The sequence below is a fragment of the Corythoichthys intestinalis genome, chromosome 22 (assembly GCF_030265065.1).
Source record: "Corythoichthys intestinalis isolate RoL2023-P3 chromosome 22, ASM3026506v1, whole genome shotgun sequence".
Lineage (NCBI taxonomy): Eukaryota > Metazoa > Chordata > Actinopteri > Syngnathiformes > Syngnathidae > Corythoichthys > Corythoichthys intestinalis.
Genome location: NC_080416.1, coordinates 23836262 through 23864015, shown reverse-complemented (window position 1 = coordinate 23864015; position 27754 = coordinate 23836262). Strand labels below are relative to the sequence as shown.

General features: G+C 39.0%; 1 protein-coding gene across 1 annotated transcript in view; it reads right to left on the bottom strand.

Moving 5' to 3' along the window:
• Positions 1 to 27519, bottom strand: part of efna1a (ephrin-A1a) — a 48302-nt gene extending 20783 nt beyond the window's left edge. The window contains exon 1 of the mRNA XM_057827783.1: positions 27216 to 27519. Within this exon, the coding sequence (XP_057683766.1) occupies positions 27216 to 27313 (98 nt within the window). The 5' untranslated portion in view covers positions 27314 to 27519. The remainder of the gene's footprint in view (positions 1 to 27215) is intronic.
• Between the last annotated feature and the right edge of the window lie 235 nt (positions 27520 to 27754).

Sequence of the window (27754 nt, the reverse complement as noted above, 5' to 3'; positions counted from 1 at the left end):
AGAGTTTGAGGAAGAGGAGGAGGTTGGAATTGTATGTTGGACCTAACATGTACTAGTCAGACGCTAATAAGGATGCAAACAATGTGCCCAGACTACCTGATATGGAATGGAGACAAGACCCATCGAGATTACAAGATTGGCAAGATATAGGCTGTTATTATTTTTATGATTTGAAGCATGTCAGGTAAACAAACCACCTACTATTGCCTGGGATAAAAGAAAAGTTTTGACGAATTTATAAGTGTAGGCAAAATGAACTCAATACTATGATCAGGGATTGCCACGAGTTAGCTTTCGGCTAACGTCGCTAGCTTCTACTGTTCATTCCACAACACGATCGGGGTTTTGCCTCGAGTTACCTTTCGGCTGACGTCGCTACCTTTTACTGTTCATTCCACAACAGTTGGCGGCTCTGCTTTGACAAAGTCATCAGTCATCTCTATCCAAAAATCACACTTACTTTACTTAGACTTGTCCTGTGTTGGCGACTCGACGCTGTCTGTGCGGGGAGGGCAGCTGGTGCGATTTTATAACCCTGACGTTACGTCATCTTTGGTCGGCATCGGCAACAAAATAAACCACACATTTCCAAAGAAGGATGATGGACAGTCTCTTCCTCGGCTCTACGATCCAGTTGCAATTTAATTTTGTTTTGTTTCCAGTTTAATTTAGCCATTTCCAGTTTTCCATGTTGATAATTGCAATGTTTGTTTACCGCTTTTCGTCTTACTGAGAAGAGAGAGGAAATGACGATCGGCCAGCCATGATATTTACGTCATCAGCCTTTGCGCTGTGACCCGAGAATTGAACTGCTGCTTTCACACATGCCAAGTCCTGGGTAAGTCCCGGACTTTACATAAGGACGCGACCCAGTAAATGTCCGTGTGATCTCCGTGTCAGTCGACCCGGAAAATTGCTTTCACACATAAGGGTTACCCGATAAAATCCCGGGAATTTCAGGTATGTGTCAAAGTGGCTTTTGTGTCACTCATGTGACGTGCTGCATTACCCCCAGTGTGTCTTCCCCAGTCTCCATGTGGCATACAGGTAAGATTTGTTTTCTTATCTTGGCCAGAGAGAATATGCAATGTTGCTTTAGGCTTTAAGGTCTGTGCTGAGTGATCATCACACAATAAATATGACTCGTAGGCTTAGAATAGCATTCGCGTTAGCATTAAGCTAATGTTAATGGCGAGCGTTCTGATACTCTCGGGCAACTTTTTTTAGATACAGTTGGTGAGGTCCAGGTGGGCGTAATTAATTAAAAATAATGTACTGTTTTCCTGCTGAGTGTGTATTATCACCAAGTTGGCTTTTTAAAGGTTACAATATGTGCTCATATGTCAGTGTTCATTCGAAATAGTTGGAAACCTTTATTTATTTATTTTTGAGGTAATTAAAAAAAAAAAATTCGATTAAAAGTAGACGGAATTAGTCTTGAAGCTTTTGTCAACAAAAACTAGACGAAGACAAACACATTTTGAGAAGACTAAAATAAGAATCGTCCAAAAGACTAAGATGAAAATTAAAATGGCTGCCAAAAACAACACTGATTCAAAAGTTATCATTCCCTTAATTCATTGCCAGTCAAAATCTTACAGCATGTGTTGGGGTTGTTAGTAAAGGAGGGAAATTAATATTGAAAACACCAATTGACGGCAATAGACATCTACCCTAATTTTCGCACTATAAGGCGCACCTGACTATAAGCCACAGCCCACCAAATTTGGCACGAAAATGGCATTTGTTCATAGATTAGCCGCACTGGACTATAAACTGCAGCTGTCCTAACTGTATCATGGGATATTTACACCAAAAGATATTAACCGGTACAACCTTATTTGACAGCGGCATCATACGACCGACTGTCATAAGACCAAATGAACCATCGTTAAACTTTGAACCAATTAGTGCAAAGCTTTATTGCTTCAAGAAGCTTCATTTGGCCATCACTGCTCCCTTGGGGGAGACAGTTAACCTCTGCTGCCACCTGCTGTTGACTGTTGTCATCCAACATGCCTCTTAGCATGCATTGCAGCGCTACAGATGTAAATAACATTCAAAAATCAGGTTCTGTGCTAAATATTTCTTCAGTTACTGTTCCAATTGTTTCATCAATTGCTAGTTATGGTATTTGCTATCACTTTCTTTGACAGTGGTGCCATAAGACTGTCATTACACAATCATAATTATGACATGTCTCTGTCCTGAGCATTCATGAATGCTTATAACAGATGTCATTAAGTGTTATCCGGCAAATGATCTCACTTTTGAATGGATGCAAAAGCTCCATGATGGACAAAAATTGAGTTAGTGACATAATTTGACAAATGAAACTTAATAACATAAGCATTCAGTAATGTCCATGATAGTGCCATGTCATAATTTTGATGATCTTATGACAGCCTAATGACACCGCTGTCAAATAAAGTGTTACCTAAAAAAAAAAAAAATCAACAAATAAGCCACACTGGACTATAGGCCACAGGTATCAAAATGAAGGAAAACAGTAGCGGCTTATAGTCCGAAAATTACGGTAATCCATTTCCATCCTCCTAGTTAAAATGGATAGGATGCCTATTGCCGTTAATGGCAGCCAAAGATTTAAGCTATGTGAGCTCACCAAACAAAACAAAAACATAAAATTCCCAGAAAAAAATGCACACAGGCCACATTTATTTGTATTTATGGCTTTCTTTTTTCTTTTTCTTCAATTTATTACAATTTGTCCCGTAATTGGCCCCAGAGCCCCACATTTGTGACCAGTGTCCTCGATGAATTTAATAAAAACATTTAGGAAAAAAAAAATCATGGTACATGCATGAAAGGGTTAAAAAAAAATTTGTTAAATTATTTTATTTATGCAACAACAATATTTGACTTGGCCTTGTAAGAAGAAATACTTTGCCATTATTTTCGATAATTCTGGTCCGATGAGTTTTTTGCAGTGAGCAAAGCCGAAGGAATTCCTGATTTACCGGACATTCTTCAGGAGAGTTCTAATCTCTTCTTTTTAATCTCTCGGGCCAGCGTTCGGCTTTCTTCTCTACCTCCTTTCATCCGTCCGTTAGCCTCTCATCTCGGTACTCTAGCGCTCAGCGGAATGTCGGCCGGATCAAAAACGGTGGCCGAGTAAGCGAGGGACAGTTCTCTACGGTTGCTGGAATCCCGCAGTGTACTGGATCGATCCTTATTTTTTATTAATCCGAAGGCCCCAGCCAACACAAACATGATTGTTTTCATCCCCGGGCTTTTACTCACACCACTAATGTGATTTAAAAGGTGACTGGCCTACATTGTGGATGAGTGAACCCGGAATGTAGGTGGGGGTTGAAAGGGGTTGAGGGGGGGGACTACCTAATCGTCTCATCCGAGCTTGGATTACTGGCTGGAGCAGAAGCCAGGCTCAGTCCATTGAGTGGCACCAGACCCTGCTTAATGCCGAAGTGCGGGAGGGCTTAAAGTGGACCAGTGAAGCTCGAAGCTGGGTATGGGCGGACGAGATGTTGATGTAGACAAATGACTTTCACACAAAAGCTACATTTACACCATAACATCGAAGTCAAAGCTTGTCTAGCTCATTTTGATCTGCAAAAATGAGTTGAAATGTAATTTGCACGCCAGACCAGTAGTTGGTGATGTTTTTTTGTGGAGAAACATTATGTGCAGCACCTGACGCTAACATGCTTTCTCTTATTAAAATACAGATTTAACAGGTGGACCTGTAAAAATGAATTAAAATCCCCCAAAATATCTTCTCAATTCAAGCACCCTAAAACTAAGCTTTCTTCACTTTACTTTAAAACTCAGTTTACTTATTTGCCGTAATATTCGGACTATAAGCCGCTACTTTTTCCCCCTGATTTTGAATGCTGCGGCTTATAGTCCAATTTGTCCTCTTTGTTGATTTATCTGTGTTAATAGGTAACACTTTACCTGACAGCGGCATCATAACACGGCCATAAGACCGTCATAATTATGACATGACACTATCATGAGCATTAATGAATGCTTATGACGGTTGTCATTTTCTGTCATCCGGTAAATTATGTCACTAACTCCATTTATGTCCAGCTCGGCTCTTTTACATCCATTCAAAAGTGAGATAATATGCCTAATGAAACAAAATAACATCTTTCATAAACATTTATTAATGCTCATGGAGGTGTCATACCATAGTTATGATAGTCTTGTGGTGCCACTGTCAAATAAAGTGTTATCAAATACCATAACTAGCAATTATTGAAATAATTAGAACAGTAACTGAAGAAATAATTAGCACAGAACATAGAATAGAATAGAATAGAATAGAACAGAATAGAATAGAATAGAATACAATAGAATAGAATAGAATAGAATAGAATAGCCCTTTACTGTCATTATACAGTTGTACAATAAAATTGTGGATCATCTTCCATTACAGTGCAGGATAAGTTGAAATCTCAAAATGACTTTCAAGTATAAAAGTATAAAATCTAAAAAAATATATATAAAATGTGTATGAGATAGTCCTATGTTCAGGCAGTGCAATAATTGAGTGAAGTAGCAGCAGTTGACAGTAAAGCCATTGAATATTGCAAGTTAACATATTGCATGTAAGTAACTATTGCACATAGAATGTGTGAATGGGAATGAAGTAGCAGCAGTTGACAGTGAGGGCATTAAATATTGCATGTTAATACTGAACTTGAGTAAGTATTGCACATCTCATATTACATGTAAATGAATATTGGACTTTGGGTGAAGTGAAGTGTTACATGCGGCAGTTCAGAGTGTAGATGGCTTTAGCAAAGAAATAGTTCCTCAGTCTGTTTGTTCTTGCTTTTAAACATCTATAACTTGGATTTTGATCGCAATTTACATCTGTAGCGCTGCAATGCATACTAGGACGCATGTTGGACGACAACAGTGTTGACAGCAGGTGGCAGTTGAGGTTGACCATCTCCTCCAAGGGAATTGTGATGGCCAAATGAAGCTTCTTAAAGCAACAAAGCTTTGCAGCCAATTGGTTCAAAGCTTCATTGGGTTCATTTGGTCTTATGATGCTGCTGTCAAATGAAGTGTTCCTTGTTAATATCTTTTGGTTCCATTATCTCATGAAACAGTGAAGACAGCTGCGGCTTATAGTGCAGTGCGGCTTATCTAGGAACAAATGCCGTATTTGAGGCAAATTTGGTGGGTGGCAGCTTATAGTCAGGTATGCTTTATAGTCCGAAAACTACGGTACTTAAATAAGTACAGAAAATAAGTATAGAAAAATTTTGAACTCACTCCACATATTAAATAATACAAAATTAATTTGAAAAAAAAAACAACTATAATAACAAATGAAAACTTGTAATTCAAAGTATCAATGTTATTGACGATGTCACTTTTGGAAAAAAAAAAAAAAAAAAAAATGTACCATGAAAACCAAGTGCTACCTGAAACAACATTTGGCATATCGATCCTCAGCATAAATGTGAGTTTGAATGAATACAAGTAATGTGTGATGTATTTTTCCCCATTATAGAACAATTCATAAGTCATTCATGATGCTGAAAGAATGAGCTCCAAAGCGCAAGTAAATGAAACCCCCAAACTATCATTTAATGTAGAGAATTTTTCCCCCCCATGCGAGTATATAATCTCCGCGAAGGCCGCGGCATAGGAGAGAAAAGTGGTGCTGTCCCGAAGGCCGTGTTCCTGGTCTTCATCAATCACTGCCACTCACCTCCTCCCACTCGCTGTCCCGCTTTCATCACTCAATAAGCACACCAGATCCCCCACCCACCTCAGCATGTCAACTCCGACCCCCAGCGTCCCCCACGCCAGACCGCCTGAGCCAATCGCAGCCCGGCTCTACCGGTATTCCAAAAATGCAACTTTCTCCTGCCCACTGTTTGCATATGTGAGCGCACAAAGTGACGTGAGTGGTCGCCATGGGAACAAATACGCTCTTTTGACTTCTTTTGGAACATAATATTCCGCCGGACGCTCTTTGTGTGACTTCCTGCGATCAATTTCAAGCCGCTTTCACTGTCATTCCACCTTTGTCTGATGGGTTCATCAGTTATTCCGCCCGCGACTTCGGCCCAAATAGACAAAATTCAAAGCTTCGGGGACAGCGGCGAAATAATTGGCTGATTCCACAGGCTCTGCGGGGGCTTAGACGCATGCTCTTTTGCAATGCCGCCAGAGACCGTCTCCGGAGACATTTGTAGCTCGTAAAAAGGGTCTGCGGCAGAAAGGTCAGCGCAGACATTACATTGCTCAGGAAGCGAATATATCGATTCCGCCTCGTCGATTTGGCATGACAAAAAAAGTTGCTCACTGCTGCATTCCTGACAAACACTGACTCAGCCTGCGGCACAATCATTTCTTCAGGGCAAGATTGAAATTGTCAAACGTAAATACCATCTAACAAATATCATTCATGTCACCTGGAGTTACAAAGGTTCCTACAGGTTTCGTCAAGTGACAAGATGTAATGCCAATTCTGGAACTTCAAAAATGTCAGCAAACGTAGACACAAATTCATGCAATGCATCACAATTTTAAAGAATGAAGACATTGTGTCAAGGCACTTGATGTAAATTTAATACTTTAAGGAATTTTTGAGACCCGGCAAGAATCCTGTTACAGCACTGTAATGATTTTTCAGTAAGACGGTAGCATGCAGAAAACCACCTACCGTACATCTAGCATGTTAGCAATAGTCATGTAACAATACTGTACTTCGATCTGGATTGATATTAGAGCTGCAGCTAGAGGTGTGCAAAATTTCCGATTCTTAGATTATTCGCGATTCAGCCGTGGAAGATTCGAGAACGATTCACAAACATCCAAATTCCGATTATTGAAATATGCCAAGTAAAGCAGAAGTACAACACACTCAGCGCGCCGCGCGGTCAATGAGGAACGGAGCGAGAGTAGCTAAACATCATGCTTCTCATTACCCGGCCCCTCAGGTAATGCCAATGCTCAACTCACGGCTCTAGCTCAACTCATGCCACGAGATAAAAAAAACACAACAACATACCTGACTGCTGCCGAAAAGCTGCTACAAATTACATCCACATAATGTTACGGTAGATATCATTTATATAGGACTAGATGCATTATAGATTCGGTAGCGTTAGCAGCACACCTACAAAAAGCTAGATGCGGGCGTTAGTAAACAGCCGCCATCTTAAAGCAGTACACTTCCCTGCAAGGCTGTTGTAGCGAACCTTCCAAGCAAACCTAATTAACTTTTTATCTAAAATACTCCTAAATCGGTAAAATATTGACTTGACTCTATCTTTAAAATAGTTTTAAAACTTTCACATGTCGAAAGTAGACAAAAGGGAAATTATGGAATAACGGGAGCAATTTTAACAACTTTAACAGTTGATACACAACATTAATTGAATGTAGTTTAAAGCTGCTGATACAGAATGGGGACTGGAGTTTTTTATTTACTATTATTTCTGTATATTTGTTTACTGCTATATGTTAACTTGATACTGAAATAGTAGTTTGGTTTAGCCTGAGAGTATTTTTGAACAATTTTGGAACTAATGTACAAAACATTAAAAAAAAAATAAATTAAAAAAAAAATAAATAAATAAAAAAAAGGAGGGGGGTGCATCAATAATTGTTTTATAATCAAATCGGAGCCTCTGAATCGTAATCGTAATCGAATCATTAGGTGCCCAAAGATTCCTAGCTCTAGCTGCAGCTATCAATTATTTAAGTAATCGATTAGTTTGTCAATTAGTTTGGAAAATCGAGTATTCGGACATTTAATGCATTGCTGAATAAATTTCAGGATATTTAAAACAAAGGCTTGCTAAGATTGCACTTTCAAAAGAGCATTCAATATGAATACAAATGCACTTCACAAGAGCAATAAATGCATTTAAAAATAAATTAAAATACCTGAGCTTAGCCTCAAATGGCGTATAAAAAATTAATAAATGAAGATCAAAGTACAACAAAAGAACAATTGGCTAACTTGCAAAGCAAAAGTCCGCTAGCTTAAATGCTATAAAATGCTAACTTTTTCTTTTTTACAATGCTCTTAACAAATCCTTCAGACACATATTCCAACAAAAGACTGCTAAATATACTTCAAAACTAATTTATGCATACGTAAGCAATCATATTAGCTCAAACAAAAACTTATAACCTTATGTTGGTCTTAACAGGGAGCAGCTGGATTCAACAGTGTTAGAGGAGTGATGTCACTAGAGGGCAATGTATCCACCCAAATCAATAAAACTAAATGCAAATACTTTCAAAACAAACCATTACAACACCACTAATTAAAAGAATCCTCGAAGCAGTAAATTCAAAGCTTTTTCTCCTAATTGAATTACTTGAGTTAACCGATTAATCGTTGTAGCACTAATTTTTATGTCAATTGGTAATACCATATGCGGAGATTAAGGGGGGGGGGGGCGGCTGAAAATGCCATTGCATGTAATTGACTTTCCAATATATTTAAAATTAAAGACTTTGCCGGTAAAACGTCTATAAATGTCGTAAAGCAATAAAACAAACAACGAAAATGAATTAAATGAACAAAAAATTATTTTATAATGGGTCAAAATTAGTTTTCGGACAGATCATCTGACTGGCACCTTAGAGACAGTCATTTGCATTGCTTAGCCAAAACCACCTGAGGACAGAAGTAACAAGATGGATATACGCAATTTATTTTCAAACCAAAATTTTCAAAAGCGACAACAACTACTGAGCGAGAACCAAGGATTGAATATGTGGACCATGAAATGCCGGAGAGTACTGACAAAATGGTGAGCGGGGTTTCAGTTTCTCCCACTAAAGACGCTAATTGTACAACAAAGCCACAACCGGGCACAACATATTTAATGGATGACGTCCTTAGCCAAAAGCATAGCTGTCCTAAGCAGCCTGATTTAGAATTTCCCTAAAAAATGATGGGAAACAAAAAGCGCTCATTTTCAATGTATGATTATAAATATTCCTGGCTGGAATATTCAGTCAGTTTCCTGTTTTGCTTGCCGCCAATTTCAAACTCACCACGGTGAGGATTTGTTTCGCAAGGGCGTGAGTGAGTGGGGAAAAACTTGCCATTCAAATTGGATATCTTCGTGGAACGCAAAAATCGGCATCTACTTCTCCATAGAAAAACGCGTGCACTCACACACAAACTCACACACACATAGCTGGGATGCCTGTATTTACGAGCATGGGCTAAGCTACTAACCGAGCATATATCTTGTAAGTTAATTTTATTGCTGACATCGCGTTTCGGGGTCATCAACATGTTTTGCCCCCCCTGCAACAAAACTCAAACTCCGCTTATGGGTTATACAAAATCGAATAAAAATTTTCAACATATTCATCCTTTAGATATGTCGTCTTGTAAATTTTTTTTTTTTTTTTTTAAATCCACGGACATTTGCGAAATGGTTCGCAACAAAATTGTCAAACATCAAAACGTCTTATTATTTTGATTGCTTTAAGCAAAATGTAACTATCGTATTGGCCCGAATATAAGACAGCCCTAATGATAAGACGACCCCCTCTTTTTCAAGACTCAAGTTTGAAAAAAGATTTTTTGAACACCAAATTTTAATTTTTATACAGAAAATAATTACAGTACATCCGAAACGAAATGATAAGAATATATTTTTAGAGAAAAAGCATGTTATTTTGCCTCATTCAAATCTTAATATCTGAACATTTAAATATGTAAACTAATGTGCAATCACATTCGTAAATGAATGGCTTCTGGTTTTTGAAATGTAAATAAACCAATCTATTGTGATAAAACAACAAAATTGCCATAACTGCATTAACCATCAAAGTGAAGTCTTACTGTATCCGTAGTCTTGAACCAAATCTTAATAAGGAAAAACATTGCAATAAAATAATGCAAACTGGTTAAACTTGAGAGTAGCTGAGATCTGTCATGACAGAACATCGCATCAATGATATCTGGCGCTATCGAGCGTCGTGAATGGGGAGAGTAGCTGAGATCTGTCATGACAGAACATCGCTTCAATGATATCTGGTGCCATCTAGCGTCGTGAATGGGTATAATGTCTAGATTGCGAATATAAGACGACCCCCTCTTTTTCAGTCTCATCTCAATGCAAAAAACACCGTCTTATATTCGGGCCAATACGGTAATTGTATCAAATGTGTACATACCGTCCTAAATTGATTGAAGGCCCTTGATTCGAATGGAATTTTGGCAGACTTGGTAACATCATTAAATATATCGTATCGCCGTCCAAACAATCAACATTGTATCGTCATGAAATTGGTGATTTACACCACTAGTTCGTCCTAGAAATGATCTCATTTAACTGGGAGGTCCCAATGAAATAGATTAGACGTCAAGTGCTGTCAACGGCAGCCAATGAGTTAAAGAGGAGCAAGCAACAGACACTTTTAATTTCGGAGCTTCTAGATACGATACTAATTATTACTATCACCTAAAATAAAGACACACTCATTCATCAAAATACCAATTTATTATATGCCATCTGTTGGTAGATCACCTTAATGACTTTCCTACTTTAAATTCAATGCTAATTACATACCGCAGAACGTCACAGAACATAAACGGAGCCAGCAACTCACATGTTTACTCTCTGAAACACTAAATACAGTATTAATGTTAATTTCCCATATAAAAATCATACCACTATCCAGCCATCAATTTTTGTACTGTTTTCTTCATCTGGTGATCTTGAGTCAATCACAGACGACTTTAGTCAGTAGGCGGGATGCAACCCGGACTGGTCGTCACTCAATCAGCGCATATGGACAATCATTCATGCGTGCGGCAGCCTCATCCAGCATGCTGCCACGGTAATACAAACAGATAAATTTCACCAGGGTTTATGGGTAAACCATAAACCGTTTCATCCTTAATGACTGACTTCCATTTCAGGTTTAAATTGTAGCCGCAGTAGCTCTCACTTCCAGATGGTGATGATACAGTGTGCCTCTTAAGGGATAGCGGCTCTTCACCGCACGTTTCCACAATAAATGAAACAATGTCCCATATTTACGCAACAAAACAAGATAATATCTGATCGCCCTGTCTGGCTTATTCGAGATTAGCGACGCAATCACACGGCTGTTTACAAGCCGAGCCCCTTCATCTTGCTCCTTTCTCTGTGGGACCGAGCCAAAGGGGGAAGTCTGGTGCCTAGATAAGGAAAAGACAAGAGGATGGGCAGGGAAGGTCGGCTGAGGAGGAGACATCAGGGATCCCAAATAGAGACGAGGCATATCTGCACAGCTCGGGAAGGTTGATTCAAGACTGCCTTTATGTCTCGACAATGGCGCATCCGTCTTAAAAAATGCGAAACAATCAATGTCTATGAATCATGGCTAATCTATGGAAGGCTTATAACAGCCTGGGAAACAGTCGCTCAAGTCCTTTATGAACTCGCACAGGGTGAAACGTGTGAGAACAACTATTGTTTACAATGCAGACAGGATACGCACTTTTCCCGGGAAAGAGACGCGAACGGAAAGCCCAGGCAGGCACCTCGCAGGGGAAACACGTAGCAGACTTTGCTAAGGCTAAACAGTAAGCGGCGGCGAGGAAGCAACCTTTGGCCTGATTCACTTCCCAGTGAGGTAGAGAAAAACAACAGCGTGCATCAGTGAACCCATAAGAGACGATTACATCCGTTTGACAAGCTACGTCCCAGATTGAATTCATCAGACAGATTGCAGAAACAGATTAAGAGGAGCGGGGCGGACAATGCGGGTGAAAGATGGAGATAGTGCAAGGAAATTTCAGAGAAAACTGGGGTGAGACTGAAGTCGGAACAGTGGGATGTTTTTTGGAAGTGTATAGCTCAGAGCTCCTGGGAAATCGGACAAGTTTCTTATCTGTAGCTGCTTTCACACTGCATTCCCACTCAATTGGCTTCACCGCAGAGCAATGAGGGAGTCAGGACGCCGAGATGGATGGTCATAATAGAGCAATTCTTTCAACAACTCTTAGTGACTCTGCAATGTACAGCAGATGTTTTTCCACCAACTATTTATTCTTACATGATCACCAGTCAAGATAAGAGCAAATTGTTTTGACTCAATTTATCATGATAAAAATGTGCCAAGATTTGGTATACTTTAAATATTTGAATGTTCAGTTTCAAATAATCAATGCCGGGGAATGTGTGGAAGGGATATAGCAGCTAACAGATAGGACAGGAATAGGGAGGGCAGGTAAGACTAGATTATGACGGGGTAGGGTGAATGGGCAAGCAGTGTTACTGATATGCAGCAGAGAACATATATGTATTAAGACTATCTACTCACCTTTGACAATTAGGCTAGGTTCATACTGCAGGTCTTAATGCACAAATCAGATTTTTTCCATGTTTTTCCGACTCGAGTGAGGCATTAACTCGACGGTCTGAACGGGACAAGTCGCATAGAAGTGGACCATTTAAAATTCGATCTGGGTCACTTTCGTATGTGGTTAAAATCCGATCTGAGCCACATTTTTCCAGAATGTACCTGCGGCCTGAACTCTCAAGTCTCCCCAAATCGGAATACATGCAGCAATTACGTCAGCAAAGAGCGAGAGAGGCAAGGGGTACGGCGCTGACGGAGCTGTGCATAATCGTTAGCGCCGAGCTTGAACTGGGCTTGACCAGTCATAAAAAAATTAAATGGGGAAAAAGGATAAGCTTGAAAATTCTCCGTTTTCTTTTTGTGCGCCAAATTAGCAATATTTCATGGTTGCGTACATGGCTGAGAGTCGGGTGGGGCAAACTGACCGTATGTGTGTGTGTCATGCACGCACTGTGCATGCATTCTATCAATCCATATAAACTTTAAATGTAACACTATACAGGCATTATTTGTGTCCTCTTTTTGGAAATGAAAACATGATCACCCTAGAATGACGTAGAGCCAGCATGTGTAGTCATTTGCTTTGATGCTTCTGTGTATGCGGGTCAGTTTGCTCAGCGCATCTTGGACTGCGAATTAGTGCGCATTTGTGATACGTAAACTGGCCCACTGGACAAAGGCAGTCTGAACGGGCACGGAAAAAAAGAAAAACATGACAAAAATGGGAAATGTGCATTAAAACCTGCGGTATGAAACTAGCCTTAAGCCCGAGTTATACTCCCGCGTTGCGGTGCCGCCACAGCGACTACGGCGTCATTCGACATTCGATAATTCTGCGGTGAGGGAGCACGTTGCTCTGTAATTCACCGCCAACCCACTAGAGGGGGGTGGCGTTATGTTTGTACGGTTTTGGGGCATGCTTGTTGATTTCCGGTAGTCTAGTTTAACGGAGAAAAAATAAACAATGCAAGATGGAACTCTTGAATGTAAATCTTCTGCTCATCAACATTGAATGAATGTTGAACATACAAATGTTGAGGGGCAGGCGACGCAGAAGACTGTTTCCAGGCGGTCTGGCCGACTTTCGATGCCGCACAGAGAGTTCTAGACACGGATGGAGAGAGCTAGCTGTGGCGGCTAGCTTCAAACTGGCATCGAGCACTGTGTCCAAGGTCTGCAAAGCCCTCCAGCCCGATTTTTTTGCCGTGTCCTACAACCAGCCTGTGGGGAGCCATAGCAGATTTCTGGCGTCTATGGAACTTCCCAAACTACGGTGGGAGCCTTGATTTTAACGTTATCATAAAAAGCACCGAGGCATTCTCAATCAGTGATGATGTATCATGTGTGAACTGTCTGTTATTGAAAATTAAAGATCAAAACAACTCTTTTGACACCAAATCTGTGCTTTATTCTTCATATACTTGTTTGTTGCTAGTTTGACACGTAAATAAGTCACAGACTCACAGCAAAAATATTAACACCATGTACACAATAAATGATGAAGTGCTCCAACCAAAAATATGACATAAAGTGATAAAAAGTTGGCAGTTTTTGGCCGACTGGGTCACCGCTTCGTGTGGCCACTCGATTCCGAACACACACGTCTCGGTGGTTCTTCCATTTTTTTTTTTCAATCGCCGACCTTGCCATTTGGCAATCATAATAATGTCTTGACGAGACTTGCTCTTAGATGATACTCCCGTTGGCTTGGTCCATTTTTCCATGTAGAAAAATAATGTTTGATTCTATTCTACAACGGCGGTGATTTCGCGCTGAACCAGAAACAACAGTCTGAGCGGACCAATCATAGTCCGTTTTCGCCACGTCATACGCGTCTATGCGACGCGAAGGTTAGAAAATTCGAGAAGAGCGCGTCAGGCTACGGCGCAGGGTCTTAACTCGGGTCTTCCTTGACGGCGCAGGTCTGACGCAGAAGTATAACTCTGCCTTTAGTGTACTGATGTCCTAATAGAAGCGCGTTAAAACATTGGCAGCGATAGACATCCAATGCATTTGAACTGGTCGCCGATAGAATTCAAATATGGCCATTCACTATCATCCCTCTCATTTCAAATGGATTGCCAATGAGTTAACGCTTTGATTTTGTTGTTGTTGTGTGGTTAAAGCAGTCCTTCTCAAATAGTGGGGCACGCCTCCCCAGGGGGACGCGAAGCGATGCTGATTGGGGCGGATGTGAGCTTTTTTGCAGCGCTAGAATAAAGTGTCAGTGGCATATCCAGTCAGTGGGTGGCAGTGGTGCTCTCATTTTCAGAGTTTGTGCAGTATTTTTGCACCAAACAAGAGCACACAGAAAAGAGCAAGAGATATGAAGTGCATTGAACAAACTTTTCATCGAAACCATGAAAAAATATCTGACACTGATGTCGGAGATTTCTCCCGAAAACTCAGACGAGGAAATATGACATAGCGTATGTAGCACGAGGCTTTACTTTTAATTAATACAATGGAAGACAAGACCGGTATGTTTACTATGTCTAAAATAGGGCTGTCAAAATTATCGCGTTAACGGGCGGTAATTTATTTTTTAAATTAATCACATTAAAATATTTGACGCAATTAACGCACATGCCCTGCTCAAACAGATTAAAATGACAGCACAGTGCAATGTCCACTTGTTACTTGTGTTTTTGGGAGTTTTGTCGCCCTCTGCTGGTGCTTGGGTGCGACTGATTTTATGGGCTTCAGCACCCATGAGCATTGTGTAATTATTGACATCAACAACGGGCTACTAGTTTATTTTTTGATTGAAAATTTTACAAATTTTATTAAAACGAAAACATTAAGAGGGGTTTTAATTAGGGCTGTCAAACGATTAAAATTTTTAATCGAGTTAATTACAGCTTAAAAATTAATTAATCGTAATTAATCGCAATTCAAATCATCGATAAAATATGCCATATTTTTCTGTAAATTATATATATATTCTGTAAAATAAATTGTTGGAATGGAAAGATAAGACACAAGATGGATATATACATTCAACATACGGTACAAAAGGACTGTAGTGGGCATTTCACTCTACGGTCATTTAAATCTGTCTATGCTGTCCTCACTCCGAAGCGTCTACTTTTTCCAAAGCTAGACAGCTAGTGAACGACGCCTTAATAATTAGACTTCTTCCTTTTTCATCTGATTTATTAATAAAATGGCCTCAAACCATTGTCCTCTTTAGACCGTCATAAAACTACAAAAAAAAGTACACAAGCATTGCATTAGCAACAACGCTAGCTTAGCACGCTATACAGGTTCACTAAACATTAACAAAAAGCGTCTCATACAAAAAATATAACATTTCGCTTACTAACATAATATGTACATTCTTTACAACAACCATACTTACGGACAAATCTTGTCCAAGGATCATATAAGCACAACATTATCAGCCCGAGACGTCGTGCAGCCATAATGAACTGGAAAGAAAACAATAAACCATGTCGCAAAGCGACCACAAGAGTTCGCTGTTGGACAGCACAAAAAGTCTTGCTGTAAAACTTACCAAAAGGCAGAATACTTTCTGAGCGGGACATGTGCGTTAATTGCGTCAAATATTTTAACGTGATTAATTAAAACAATTAATTACCGCGTGTTAACGCGATAATTTTGACAGCCCTAGTTTTAATATAAACTTTCTATAACTTGTACTAACATTTATCTTTTAAGAACTACAAGTCTTTCTATAGGTGGATCCCTTTCACAGAAAGAATGTTAATCATGTTAATGCCATCTTGTTGATTTATTCTTATAATAAACAAATACAGTACTTATGTACCGTATGTTAAATGTATATATCAGTCTTGCGTCTTATCTTTCTATTCCAACAATAATTTACCGAAAAATATGGCATATTTTGTAGATGGTTTGAATTGCGATTAATTACGATTAATTAATTTTCAAGCTGTAATTAACTCGATTAAAAATTTTAATCATTAATAGTCTAAAAATTTTGGCAGCATAAAGCAAGAAGCCAAATCAACAGATAAATTCACAGTAACAGATAATTGAAAAGCACTGGGTTAGAGGTATTGAGACATACGGTGGCTGTTCCGCATCAATGATTTCAGAAGTATCAATAATAAGATGATTAAAATAGAACAATAGTGACAATAGTAAGAATTTATGACTAGAAGTAATTTACCATTATTTTTAGCGATATATATAAACTTTATAGCCTGCTGTGATTTCAAAGTCATATTCAGAGTTATTCGGCAATTCCCAACCCTAATCCTAAAGAATAAATGCTTATCTAACCACTCCATTTTATCTTTTATCTCTCCAGCAAATAGGCAGACACATATTCACCCTTTCAAGAGAAATAATTGTTTCTATTCATGGATTCTTGGGTCCTGGGCCATCTTTGGCTGTACCTCAGCAAGACACTCAAGAAAAACCAAAGACATATAAGTAAAAAGACCGAGAAGATTTGCTAAAGGGGTACTAGAGTGGCTTTTCAGAGAGAGGTAGAGTCTGGAAGTTGAAAAGGGAGAGCAAAGCCTTCCGGGGGGGTGGAAAGTGCCTTGTGACTGATCACTACGGGTGCCAAGAAAACGCTAAGAAAATTCCACACCTCTGAGAATGCTTCCCTCCTTTCCCCGCTCTCACACACTACCTCGGAAATAATAGACTGAAAAGGGACAGCTTGTAAGGTTCAGATAAAAAAGCTGGCAAAAAGGGGACCCGGAGAATGAGACTTTCCCAGAGGGCGGAGACCCTGAGTGGCGGCCCCGCATTCAAGGACCACCGCCGCGCCGGAATGACTGACAGATTGATAGAGGCCCGGGCCACTTCATCACAAGGCGACCCCCGACCCTCAATCAGTCGCGCCGGGTAGTATTCTCTTTCTAGGGCGCACCGTGAAGACCGTGCACTAATTTGTAGGCGAGCAGGGACATAACAACGTCCATATTGAGTGGTTAAATGCCAAGTTAATCTTTCACAGGGGTGAAAAATACCTGAAATAACTCCCCTGTTTGAACCGATACCACAAGAACATGCTGATAAAATTCAGTAGTGGAGTGCAGACCTCTGCCAGAGTCGGCTGACAGCACCTGCCAGTGACATGAACACAGACTCAAGAAGGCTTCTGATTGATTTGTTTGATGTTTGTTGGGTCATTCCATATGAACTCAACTATAGCTCTGCAGGGTCTGACTCTGATTTGATTTATGTAGAGATACGCCTATATGACACTTGAACACATGCAAATTTCTGTCTTCAGATAGAAGGAATCTAGCACAGTTAATCTGTAAGAGCGTTTTTCCACACAAGGGGGATTTTTGATTTCTGCCTATTAAAAGGGGAGATTCATTAATTGATAATGGAATAAATGCAGAGGAATTCTAACATCAGATTCTGAAAATCAGAATTACCCAAGCTACTAAATTTTAGCCCTCAACTCTGTCTCATTTCCAAGATATTAACCTCCAAAAACTATTAATTCAGGTACGCAATTCGCGATGCCAAACATTTTTGGGAGACCATATATCTGAAAGTACTTGTTGATTATTTAGGTAAAAGTATCTCCAGGATGAATTTGAGTCAAATTAAAGTAGACATTTGCCGATTACCAGTTTCAAGGCATACCGTGGTATGAAAATGAAAGGTTTCAAAACCGCAAAATTTTTCCAACATACCGTCCCTAAGGTATTAGCTATTTTTATGTCCCAAAAATGCATGGAGAAATCCCTCGATTGCAGCTGTATGGCTCAACCCTCCCCCACCGATTGTTGCTCAGCATCACTGAGTCAGCTGTGCTACACGATGGCTGGAGGAGGTGAAAATCCTGACCCCCCCCCCCCCCCCCCCCATCAAAGAAAACGAAATCGCTGGTATGGGAATACTTCGGCTACAGAAAAGTTACAAACGGCGGCGGCTTGGAGGAGGAGGGCCAACCGACATGTAAGCATGTTTGTGGAGGGTGGCTGGCGAGAAGGCAATACCTCCAATATGATTTTGCATTTATACAAAATTAGAGGTGACTAAACACTGTAATGAACATTTCCTACCAGCTACGAAAGTTAACTCCAATGTGTTAAGTGTGTCTAGCGGTGGTAAAACGTTTTTTTTTTCTCTCTCTGGAAACTGTCTATGTTGAGAAAGAGCGTGTGTGTATAATGTAAACATGATACAATTAATACTAGGGCTGCAGCTATCGAATATTTTAGTAATCGAGTAATTGACTGAAAATTCTATCGATTAATCGAGTAATCGGATAAAAGATTTTTTTTTTTTTAGGGAAAGAGCAATTATAAATATACATGAGAAAAAAAGACATTTAATCCAATATTGAACCATTTTCAGTCAATCAGTGTCTTTATTTTCGATGTGCATTGTTGAAAACAGCCAACAATTGCATCTCAGATGTGACTAGAAAAAAAAATTCACTGCTTTCACTCAAAAAACTTCTAGATCTTATTAGAAAAAAAAAACATATTTCTTACCAAAAAATGTAATTATGCTTGATAGCACACATCACTTGAAAGCTGTTTTCCCCAAGTGTTTCAATTGAATTTCCATTTGTGTCAAACTATTTTAAAGTTGTAGTTAAGTTTTAAGTTAGTCTAAACTGTAAGTACTGATAGGATTTTGAGTTTTTGCAGTGTTCAAAATAAATGTATGATACCTGCTGTATTGGAACACATTAGAGACCAGTGCTACTTGGTGTTTTATTCAGCAATGACTACTGAGCTAAAACATTAGATTTATTATGTTTTAATTTTACACCCTCATCACTCTACAGCGCTGTCTTTTTACAGAATAAATAAAGCCTGTATGTAAGACACGTTAGCCACCCATTGACAGTGGTCATATTTAATAGAAACCTAGCCCTCCGAAGGGCTAACGTTACGTGAGCGAGTGACAGTAACGTTATATTTATTAGCGCTGAGAACTCTACTGCTTAAAGGTGGCGGCTGTTTACTAACGCTGCCCAGATGCGGTCGAGTCTGTCATTTCGCATCTAGTTCTAAATGCATGCGATATCTATGAGACGCATCGGACACTACCTGCTACCACACTAGCATCATGCGGGCGTAGTTTTTAACAACGTCGGCGTAGTTTGTAGAGGCTGTTGGCTGCAGTAAGGTTTTTTTTGTTTTTTTTATTGCTTCTTCCTCTACGCACGTGACGTCAGCGCGTTGTCTCGCATTTAAAGTAGTCTGGGCAAAACGTGATGCTTAGAGCTGGCAAAATTAAACGATTCCTCGAGGTTAATAAAATTACTCGGATCAGTTTTTAAACTCGAGTTACTCGAGTTGCTCAAGTATTCGTTTCAGCTCTAAGTCATACACACATGCTTTTATGGAAAATAATTCAATTATTTTTGTTTTGATGCTAATAATGTTGATCTGTGGCTGTGGGTTTAGGCTCACCTAAAGAACTGCATTTATTTCAATTAGTGCTGCAACGATTAATTGATTAACTCGAGTATTCGATTAGAAAAAAAATATTTGAATTAAATTTTCCTGCCTCGAGTATTCGTTTAATTAAAGTGGGATTGTAATTGTTTGATTTGAAAGTTTTTGCCTTTAGTTTCATTCATTTGGGTGGATACACTGCCCTCTAGTCTGCCCCATTTCACATGGCTGAATCCAGCTGCTCCCTGTTAAGACCAACATAAGCTAAGTTTCTGTTAGAGCTGTTTTTTTTTTTTTTTTTTTTTTTTTTTTTTTTTTTTTTTAATGCATTCGTAATTTAAAGGTATATTTAGCCATTTTTTGTGGGAATATGTGTTTTAACTATTTGTTAAGAGCATTGTAAAAAAAAAAAAAAAACGTTGGCATTTTATAGTATTTAAACTAATTGTTCTTTTGTTGTACATATATCCTCATTTATTTATTTTTGTATACCGTTTGAGGCTCAGGTCAGGTATTTAAATTTTTTATGTTACTTATCCGATTACTCGAACGAACTAGTTCATCGATTAATCGAATACTAAAATAATCGATAGCTGCAGGCCTAATTTTAATTTTACTGTATTTTTCGGACTATATGTCGCAGTTTTTTTGGCTGGGGGTGTGACTTATACTCTGGAGCGACTTATGTGTGAAATTATTAACACAATGTAGCGGATGATGTTGATGAGTCTGGATAGCTCGTTGAGTAGACGTGTTGCCGTGTTCGGTCGCTCGTGTCTCAGTAGTCTCTTGTAACTCAACTGCCCTTGTCGGAAACGCACACGGCTAAATACCGTATTGGCCCGAATATAAGACGGTGTTTTTTGCATTGAAAAAAAGAGGGGGTCGTCTTATATTCGCGGTCTAGATATTATACCCATTCATGACGCTAGATGGCGCCAGATATCATTGAAGCGATGTTCTGTCATAACAGATCTCAGCTACTCTCCCCATTCACGACGCCTGATGGCGGCAGATATCATTGAAGCGATGTTCTGTCATGACAGATCTCAGCTACTCTCAAGTTTAACCGTTTGCATTATTCTATTGCAATGTTTTTCCTTATTCAGATTTGTTTCAAGACTACAGTTAGACTTCACTTTGATGGTTAATGCAGTTATTGCAATTTTGTTGTTTTATCGCAATAGATTGGTTTATTTACATTTCAAAAACCAGAAGCCATTCATTTACGAATGTGATTGCACTTTAGTCTACATATTTAAATGTTCAGATATTAAGATTTGAATGAGGAAAAATAACATGCTTTTTCTCTCAAATATATTGTTATAATGATTTGTTTCGGATGTACTGTAATTATTTTCTGTATCAAAATTAATTTGGTGTTCAAAAAGTCTTTTTTTCAAACTTGAGTCTTGAAAAAGAGGGGGTCGTCTTATAATCAGGGCCGTCTTATATTCGGGCCAATACGGTAGTTCCCCCCAGGAACACAACATGCCCCACACAAGTTCCCTAGGTGAATTCTGTTAAGAGGTAGTGGTCACTACAACATTATTATATCATTTCACATGTTATTTTCACACTAAACCGCAAGGGGATGCTCAAGGCCTGCGTTTAAACATTGACAGTAACTTATAAAACAAATAAAAACAACTCAGAAGGGCTGAACAAAATGGCACTGAAAAGAAAATCATTGTGCAGATAACAAGCTGCAACTATTGAAATATGCATTTGAAAAGCAGCATCGAGCAGCAGAAAGAAAGTTTGGAATTAGCGAGAAACTTGTAAGGGACTGGTGAAATGAGGTTACTCCTACTGAAATAAAGAAAACAAACAAACAAAAAAAAAGGTAATCATGGGCTAAGAGCTCGGTGGCCTTTCAAGATGTCTGTTCTTGGTGTCAGATTTTATCAAATAAATTTCCCCCATAAATGTGCGACATACATATGTTTTATTCCTCTCTATTGCGCATGTTTTGGCTGGTGCGACTTATACTCAGGTGCGACTTATAGTCCGAAAAATACGGTACTTAGAATACATACAGTATATATTTTTAAAATTTATTTTAACTTAACATTATACCGTATTGGCCCGAATATAAGACGGTGTTTTTTGCATTGAAATTAGACTGAAAAAGAGGGGGTCGTCTTATATTTGCAGTCTAGTCGTTATACCCATTCACGACACAAGATGGCGCCAGATATCATTGAAGCGATGTTCTGTCATGACAGATCTCAGCTACTCTCAAGTTTAACCAGTTTGCATTATTTTATTGCAATGTTTTTCCTTATTCAGATTTGTTTCAAGACTGCAGTTACAGTTAGACTTCACTTTGATGGTTAATGCAGTTATTGCAATTTTGTTGTTTTATCACAATAGATTGGTTTATTTACATTTCAAAAACCAGAAGCCATTCATTTATGAATGTGATTGCACTTTAGCTTACATATTTAAATGTTCAGATATTAAGATCTGAATGAGGCAAAATAACATGCTTTTTCTCTCAAATATGTTGTTATAATCATTTGTTTCAGATGTACTGTAATTACTTTCTGTATGAAAATTAATTTGGTGTTCAAAAAGTCTTTTTTCAAACTGGAGTCTTGAAAAAGAGGGGGTCGTCTTATAATCAGGGCCGTCTTATATTTGGGCCAATACGGTACTTATATTCCAATTTGCTAATATTTTTAAAAAACATAAAAATCCTGTTCGTTTTTTTTTTTTTTTTTTTTTTTTTTTTTTAAAACAGGTATCTCAAAGTAACAAATTGTAGAGCTGTAACTGCAATACCGTGAAACCGTGATATTTTTGGCTTAATGTTATCATACCGTCAGAATATTATACCAGCACTTGCCTTGGCAGTCAGTCGCCTGACAACGTTGTTCAACTTTGGTTGAGTTCATAAGGAAGGACCAAAAATCTTTTGTCAAAACTGACACACAGCAAAAGAGAAAGATATTTGGTAAAAATGGAGCCTGGAGAAGCAGGTGGAAAAAAGGAAGCTGGCCAAGAGAGAAGGTCAGGGGAAGTTTATAGGGTGAAGGAGAGACAGGTACAAAAAGGAGGCAGTCGACTCATGAGCGAAGAAAAATGAAACAAGCTGCGAATGAGTTGATTATTGCTTCACACTTTACGGTCCGGAGACCTCGGAAGGCTTCAGTGTGTTAATGTGTATGAGAATTGTTGAGTCACTCCTATCTGCTTGGACGGCATACCACAAACACACACGCATGATGGCCAGCCTCTTTCTGGGAAGCAACAAGTGCACGCTGACTAAAAAGTTCCTGGTTGGACACAATGAGCCTCGCACGCTCATGCAGTAAAAAAGGTCAGGAAGTGCGGAAACTATTTGGGATTTCACCCCGAAACAAAGGTAGTCATTAAGCCGGCCTCGACCTTGGAAGTAGTCGGCGGCGTCCAAGCGCGCAATTTGTGGCCAGCCAGAAGGCTGGGCCTCTCAAACGAATGAGCGTAATTGTGTGCGTGTGTTGTGTGCATATGTGAAGGGAAACAAGGCCCATAAAAATCAATGTGACATCAATAAGATCAAGGGTGGGCAAACCTAAGGTAAGTGGGCCATTTACAGCCCACAGCAGGAAGTTATACGGCCTTGCCGAGCTATGCTAAAAGCTAAATAAATATTATTTTGATTTATAGTCAGGTAGGTAAGTAAATAATTCAATATCTAGTTCATTCTCTAGATAAAAGTTTGATAGCAAGTCATGGATGTAGTTAAACAGCTGGAAAGAAATGCGTTAGGGCTCTCGGAGGGCTGATAGGGAAAAGGTTCCCCGCCCTTGAGTGAAGACAGATGACAAATCTAATGCTCGTGGATGAAACCATCCACTGGAGATGAGGCGGGGGAGCATTAAAAATCAACACAGTGTATCAAGTAACAGGTCAGAGAGGCAACACGATTGCCGGCTCGGATGAAAGCAACAAATTAAAACTTTGGATTTTTTTTTCCGCGAATGCGAAGGATTACGTGAGTGGAGTCATCCAGGAAAATAAAAATAGTGAGTTGCAAAAGCAACAGATTACAGTCACACAAGCAAAACAAAATCCATCTGGGACTCGATTCAAATCTTCGTGAGAAGGCTTTTGCATTTACAGGAAGAGGGATGGATGTGTGTTTTTGCGTACAACACAGCTTCCCATATAATCAAGATTAGTCATATAAGCATGGGTTTTTCCCGCTAAATAAAATTGTTCATAGATATGCAAGAACATTTTTAAAAATATCTCTTAAGTCAAATCACAGTCAACAACAACAGTGAAATAAAACATTACTTCCAGGTTTTCTTTATTTTTATTTTATTTTTATTTATTATTTTACATTTACTTGAGCAACTTTTTGAAAAAAATATACTTCTAAGAATAGTTTTACTAAGCCATCCTTTTCACTTTTACTTGAGTAGATTTGGGAAGAAAAAACGCTTCTCTTACTTCGCTATTTTGGGCTACACAAGAGTCATTACATTTTTCCTCTTTATTCTACATATTATATTTATTTCTTTATTTTTCCAGCGATGCCAAGAGTAGCTCTACCAATTTCACCAATGAGACGTCGCAACAATAATCACATGACTCCATTATACCAATCAGACGCAAGCTTGCCCTCAGCATGACTTCAAAAGACGGATTTTAACCTCTCTCCCAGTGTTTATTTGGCACCTATTGACCATGATATGATCCTTTTAATGTCATAATCATAACTGTGAAGCAACTATTCACTATTCAAACTAGGAACTATTTTCTCCACTAGAGGGCACTCATGCTCTTTGGACGAATATTTTTTTTTCTTGCCGGAATTCATTGACATGTATATTTTGTTTTTGTTTTTTTGATTGGCTTAATGTGGTTATATAATTGGTTATTGTACATATCATTGTAACAACACTTCATATAGTTAACTTTGTGCTGAGAAAAAAAAAAAACATTGTTTGAAAAATAAAAAACAAATTTGCCAGCAGTTACTCACAATGTTACTCATTACTTGAGTATTCTTTTCACCAGATACTTATTTACTCTTACTTGAGTACATTTTTTGGATGCCTACTTTTACTTGTGTATTATTATTTTGAAGTAACGTTACTTTTACTTGAGTACAATTTTTGGCTACTCTACCTACCTATGCTAGAATCATTATAGAAGGGTAACAGTAAGGTTGAACCATTAGGTCAGACTACTATGTAATTGAAATGTAAATGTTGACAAATAAATGTAAAATCGACAGACAGAAACGCTACTGTGATTGCTAGCAAAGTAACTAGCAGTCTTGTCAGACCACATGGTTCAGGAAATCCACACAGAATGTTAATTTTTTTAACATAAGAATCTTTTAGTTGCTTTTTTTTTTTCTATAATTTTAAACTATATTTTGGTCTTGTTTGTCAGACTAAACATGGCTTTAACTGCCGAATAGACGAACCAGCTCTAAAAATGAAATGTTTTTACATTGACCACGCATTAACTTTGTTATATTACCACTTACAGCACTAAAACAAAGGAAACAGACCAAGAAGCTTCCTACTGTTCTAACAGCTTAAATGGTATCCCATACATTAACTAATTGGATACCATTAACGGTGATAGACGTCCAATCCTTTTGAAGCGATCAGTTGCTGCCAGCCTTGCCCAAGTTCAATGGTACTGAAACAATCATTCAACATCAGTCAGGGCATCCAAGTTCAAATGGATTGGACATTCATCCCTGTCAATGGCAGTGAATGAGTTAAACTTGCGGTTCTGAAATCCTGGGAAGACATTTGTTTACTCCCCACAGCTCTAATTGACCCCCACTTATTTCGAGCAGCCCCCAATCTGGACAATTTGGACTCCGATTTCTCCCTCCCACAACCTTGTCATCCATCTCTCTTTCACCCCCACACACAGAGCGTGACCCACCAGGCAGGCCTCGAGTTACCCAATCGCTCTCTGTCGCCCGACATTATTGCTCACCCAGTCACCTGAAATATGAACACCCTCGAGTCGACCTGACAGCCACGTAGCTCTCCCCCACTATTCACAACAACCACCCCTCGCTCCTTCTATGATAGCTCTTCATTTGAAGGTTATTAGGGTGGGCATCCAGGGGCCTGTCAAGTCAAGAGGATATTGCAAAAGATATTTCAACATGTTGTGAGTCACATTTGTAATACTGAAAATATGAAGGGGCGCTATGACACACGTGCACATCATTATCTCGGGGAAATTGCTGCACTTTGTCAGAAAAAAAACAAGGCAAAGTGTTGGACCAGGTAAAAGTACATCATCACCAGACTGCATATACATGTAATTATGCTGACAAAAGGCATATGTTGTATGGTTGCTGCACTACACAATACTCCAATTTTAGTGCCAGTACTCGATTCTAACATGTCAATTATGACTACATATAAAAACATTGAAATTCCGGCGGTATTCAGTCTCGTGAATTTAAACACCATACCTCAAAATGACACATAATTATGTCCAAAAAGCACATGGTGCATGATTGCTGCACTGTTGAAATCATGTACATGCAAAATAATTCATGTTTACTCACTTCAAACATGTTAAATACATACAAACACAGGAATTCTCCAGTAACATTCCACCACATGAATGTAAACACGACAACAATGACCCATAAAAACATGCATTGTTGCCCTAACATACAAACATGGTCCCAAAATAATCTTTTTCTCAAGTTAATTTACAAACAAATGCAGTAGGCCTATTCATCTGTTTAATATGGAGACCACACAATAATCATTAAAAAAAAAAAAAAAAAAAAAAAAGAACAACATATATTACTGACAGTTGTAATCCATACTATAATGACAAATTAATGATACAAGTTAGATGATTTGCCACCATCAAAACCCACATATGGACACAAATCATAACATTTAAACACATTTAGTCATTCCAAACATGATTATGACTACATTAAAAAAATGGAATTCACCACTTACACTTTACACGATACTACCATGACCATTTAGAAAAATAAATTGTTATTCTAAAAGCAAACATGTACACAACTACAATAGTCAAACTTAACAACGTCATGCCACATAGACCGATTATTCTAAAATGAGCCAATGTTGCATGGCAACTACACAAAAAGCCCAACTTTAAAACCAAATAATTCAACATAAAGCAGTTTAATCGTGCAAACTAGGACCACTACAGCACACGTGCATCACTTTTTAAGCAGCTTTCACCCCTCCAAACTTGTTTTTCATACACTGGTCCGTGCTTATCACACATTGTGCAAGGGATTAAAATGTGCCATAATAATAATAATAGCAGGTTCAAAAGAGGGAGAGAAAAAAAACGAAAGGCTGAGGAGGGGTGAGAAGGAGGCTCCCTACAGCTTTTTTGCATTATCATAACAACAGCAGCCAAATTGCTCGCATCACAAATTCATTGCATATGAACGGAGGAGGTGCACCAAAAAATGCTTTGGTAAAAAAAAAGTTGTAAAATGTGAACTATCGTGCGGCTAAGTGGACTTACTTTTGATTTGTGCCGTTCCAGAAGACGCTGTGGCGTTCGGACGAAGCCAAGCGGGCGCACACGCACACCAGCAAACCCACAATCCAAAGCAAATCCATGGTGGACGACACCAACGCGTGCACTCAAACACACGCTCACAGACACACACACGCGCTCAGGTAAGATTGCGTAGAAAGCAAACTTCCGGTCGTCGCAGGCGATGGAATCAAGACTAAATGAAAAAAAAAGTGGGCAAAAAGCGTCACAGAGAGGTTTCAAATCAGCGAGGAGAGATTGCGCCCGCCACGCAGATCAGTTGTGAATGAATGCGGGTGTCGGCGTGGCGTCTAGTTTTGTTAAACGCCTACAGTTGCAGACCACGCCCCTTAGAGTCAGACAGCCAATCAGAGGCCCGTCCGAGAAGCGCGAGTACCCTCAGGTTCTTCCGTACAATCCGACCTGTTTACATGATCAAGTCATGCATTTTTTTGCATAACAAAATTTACCCTAGAGGAAAATCATTTTGGGATTCACTTTTTGATTAGGTTAATTGTCTTAAA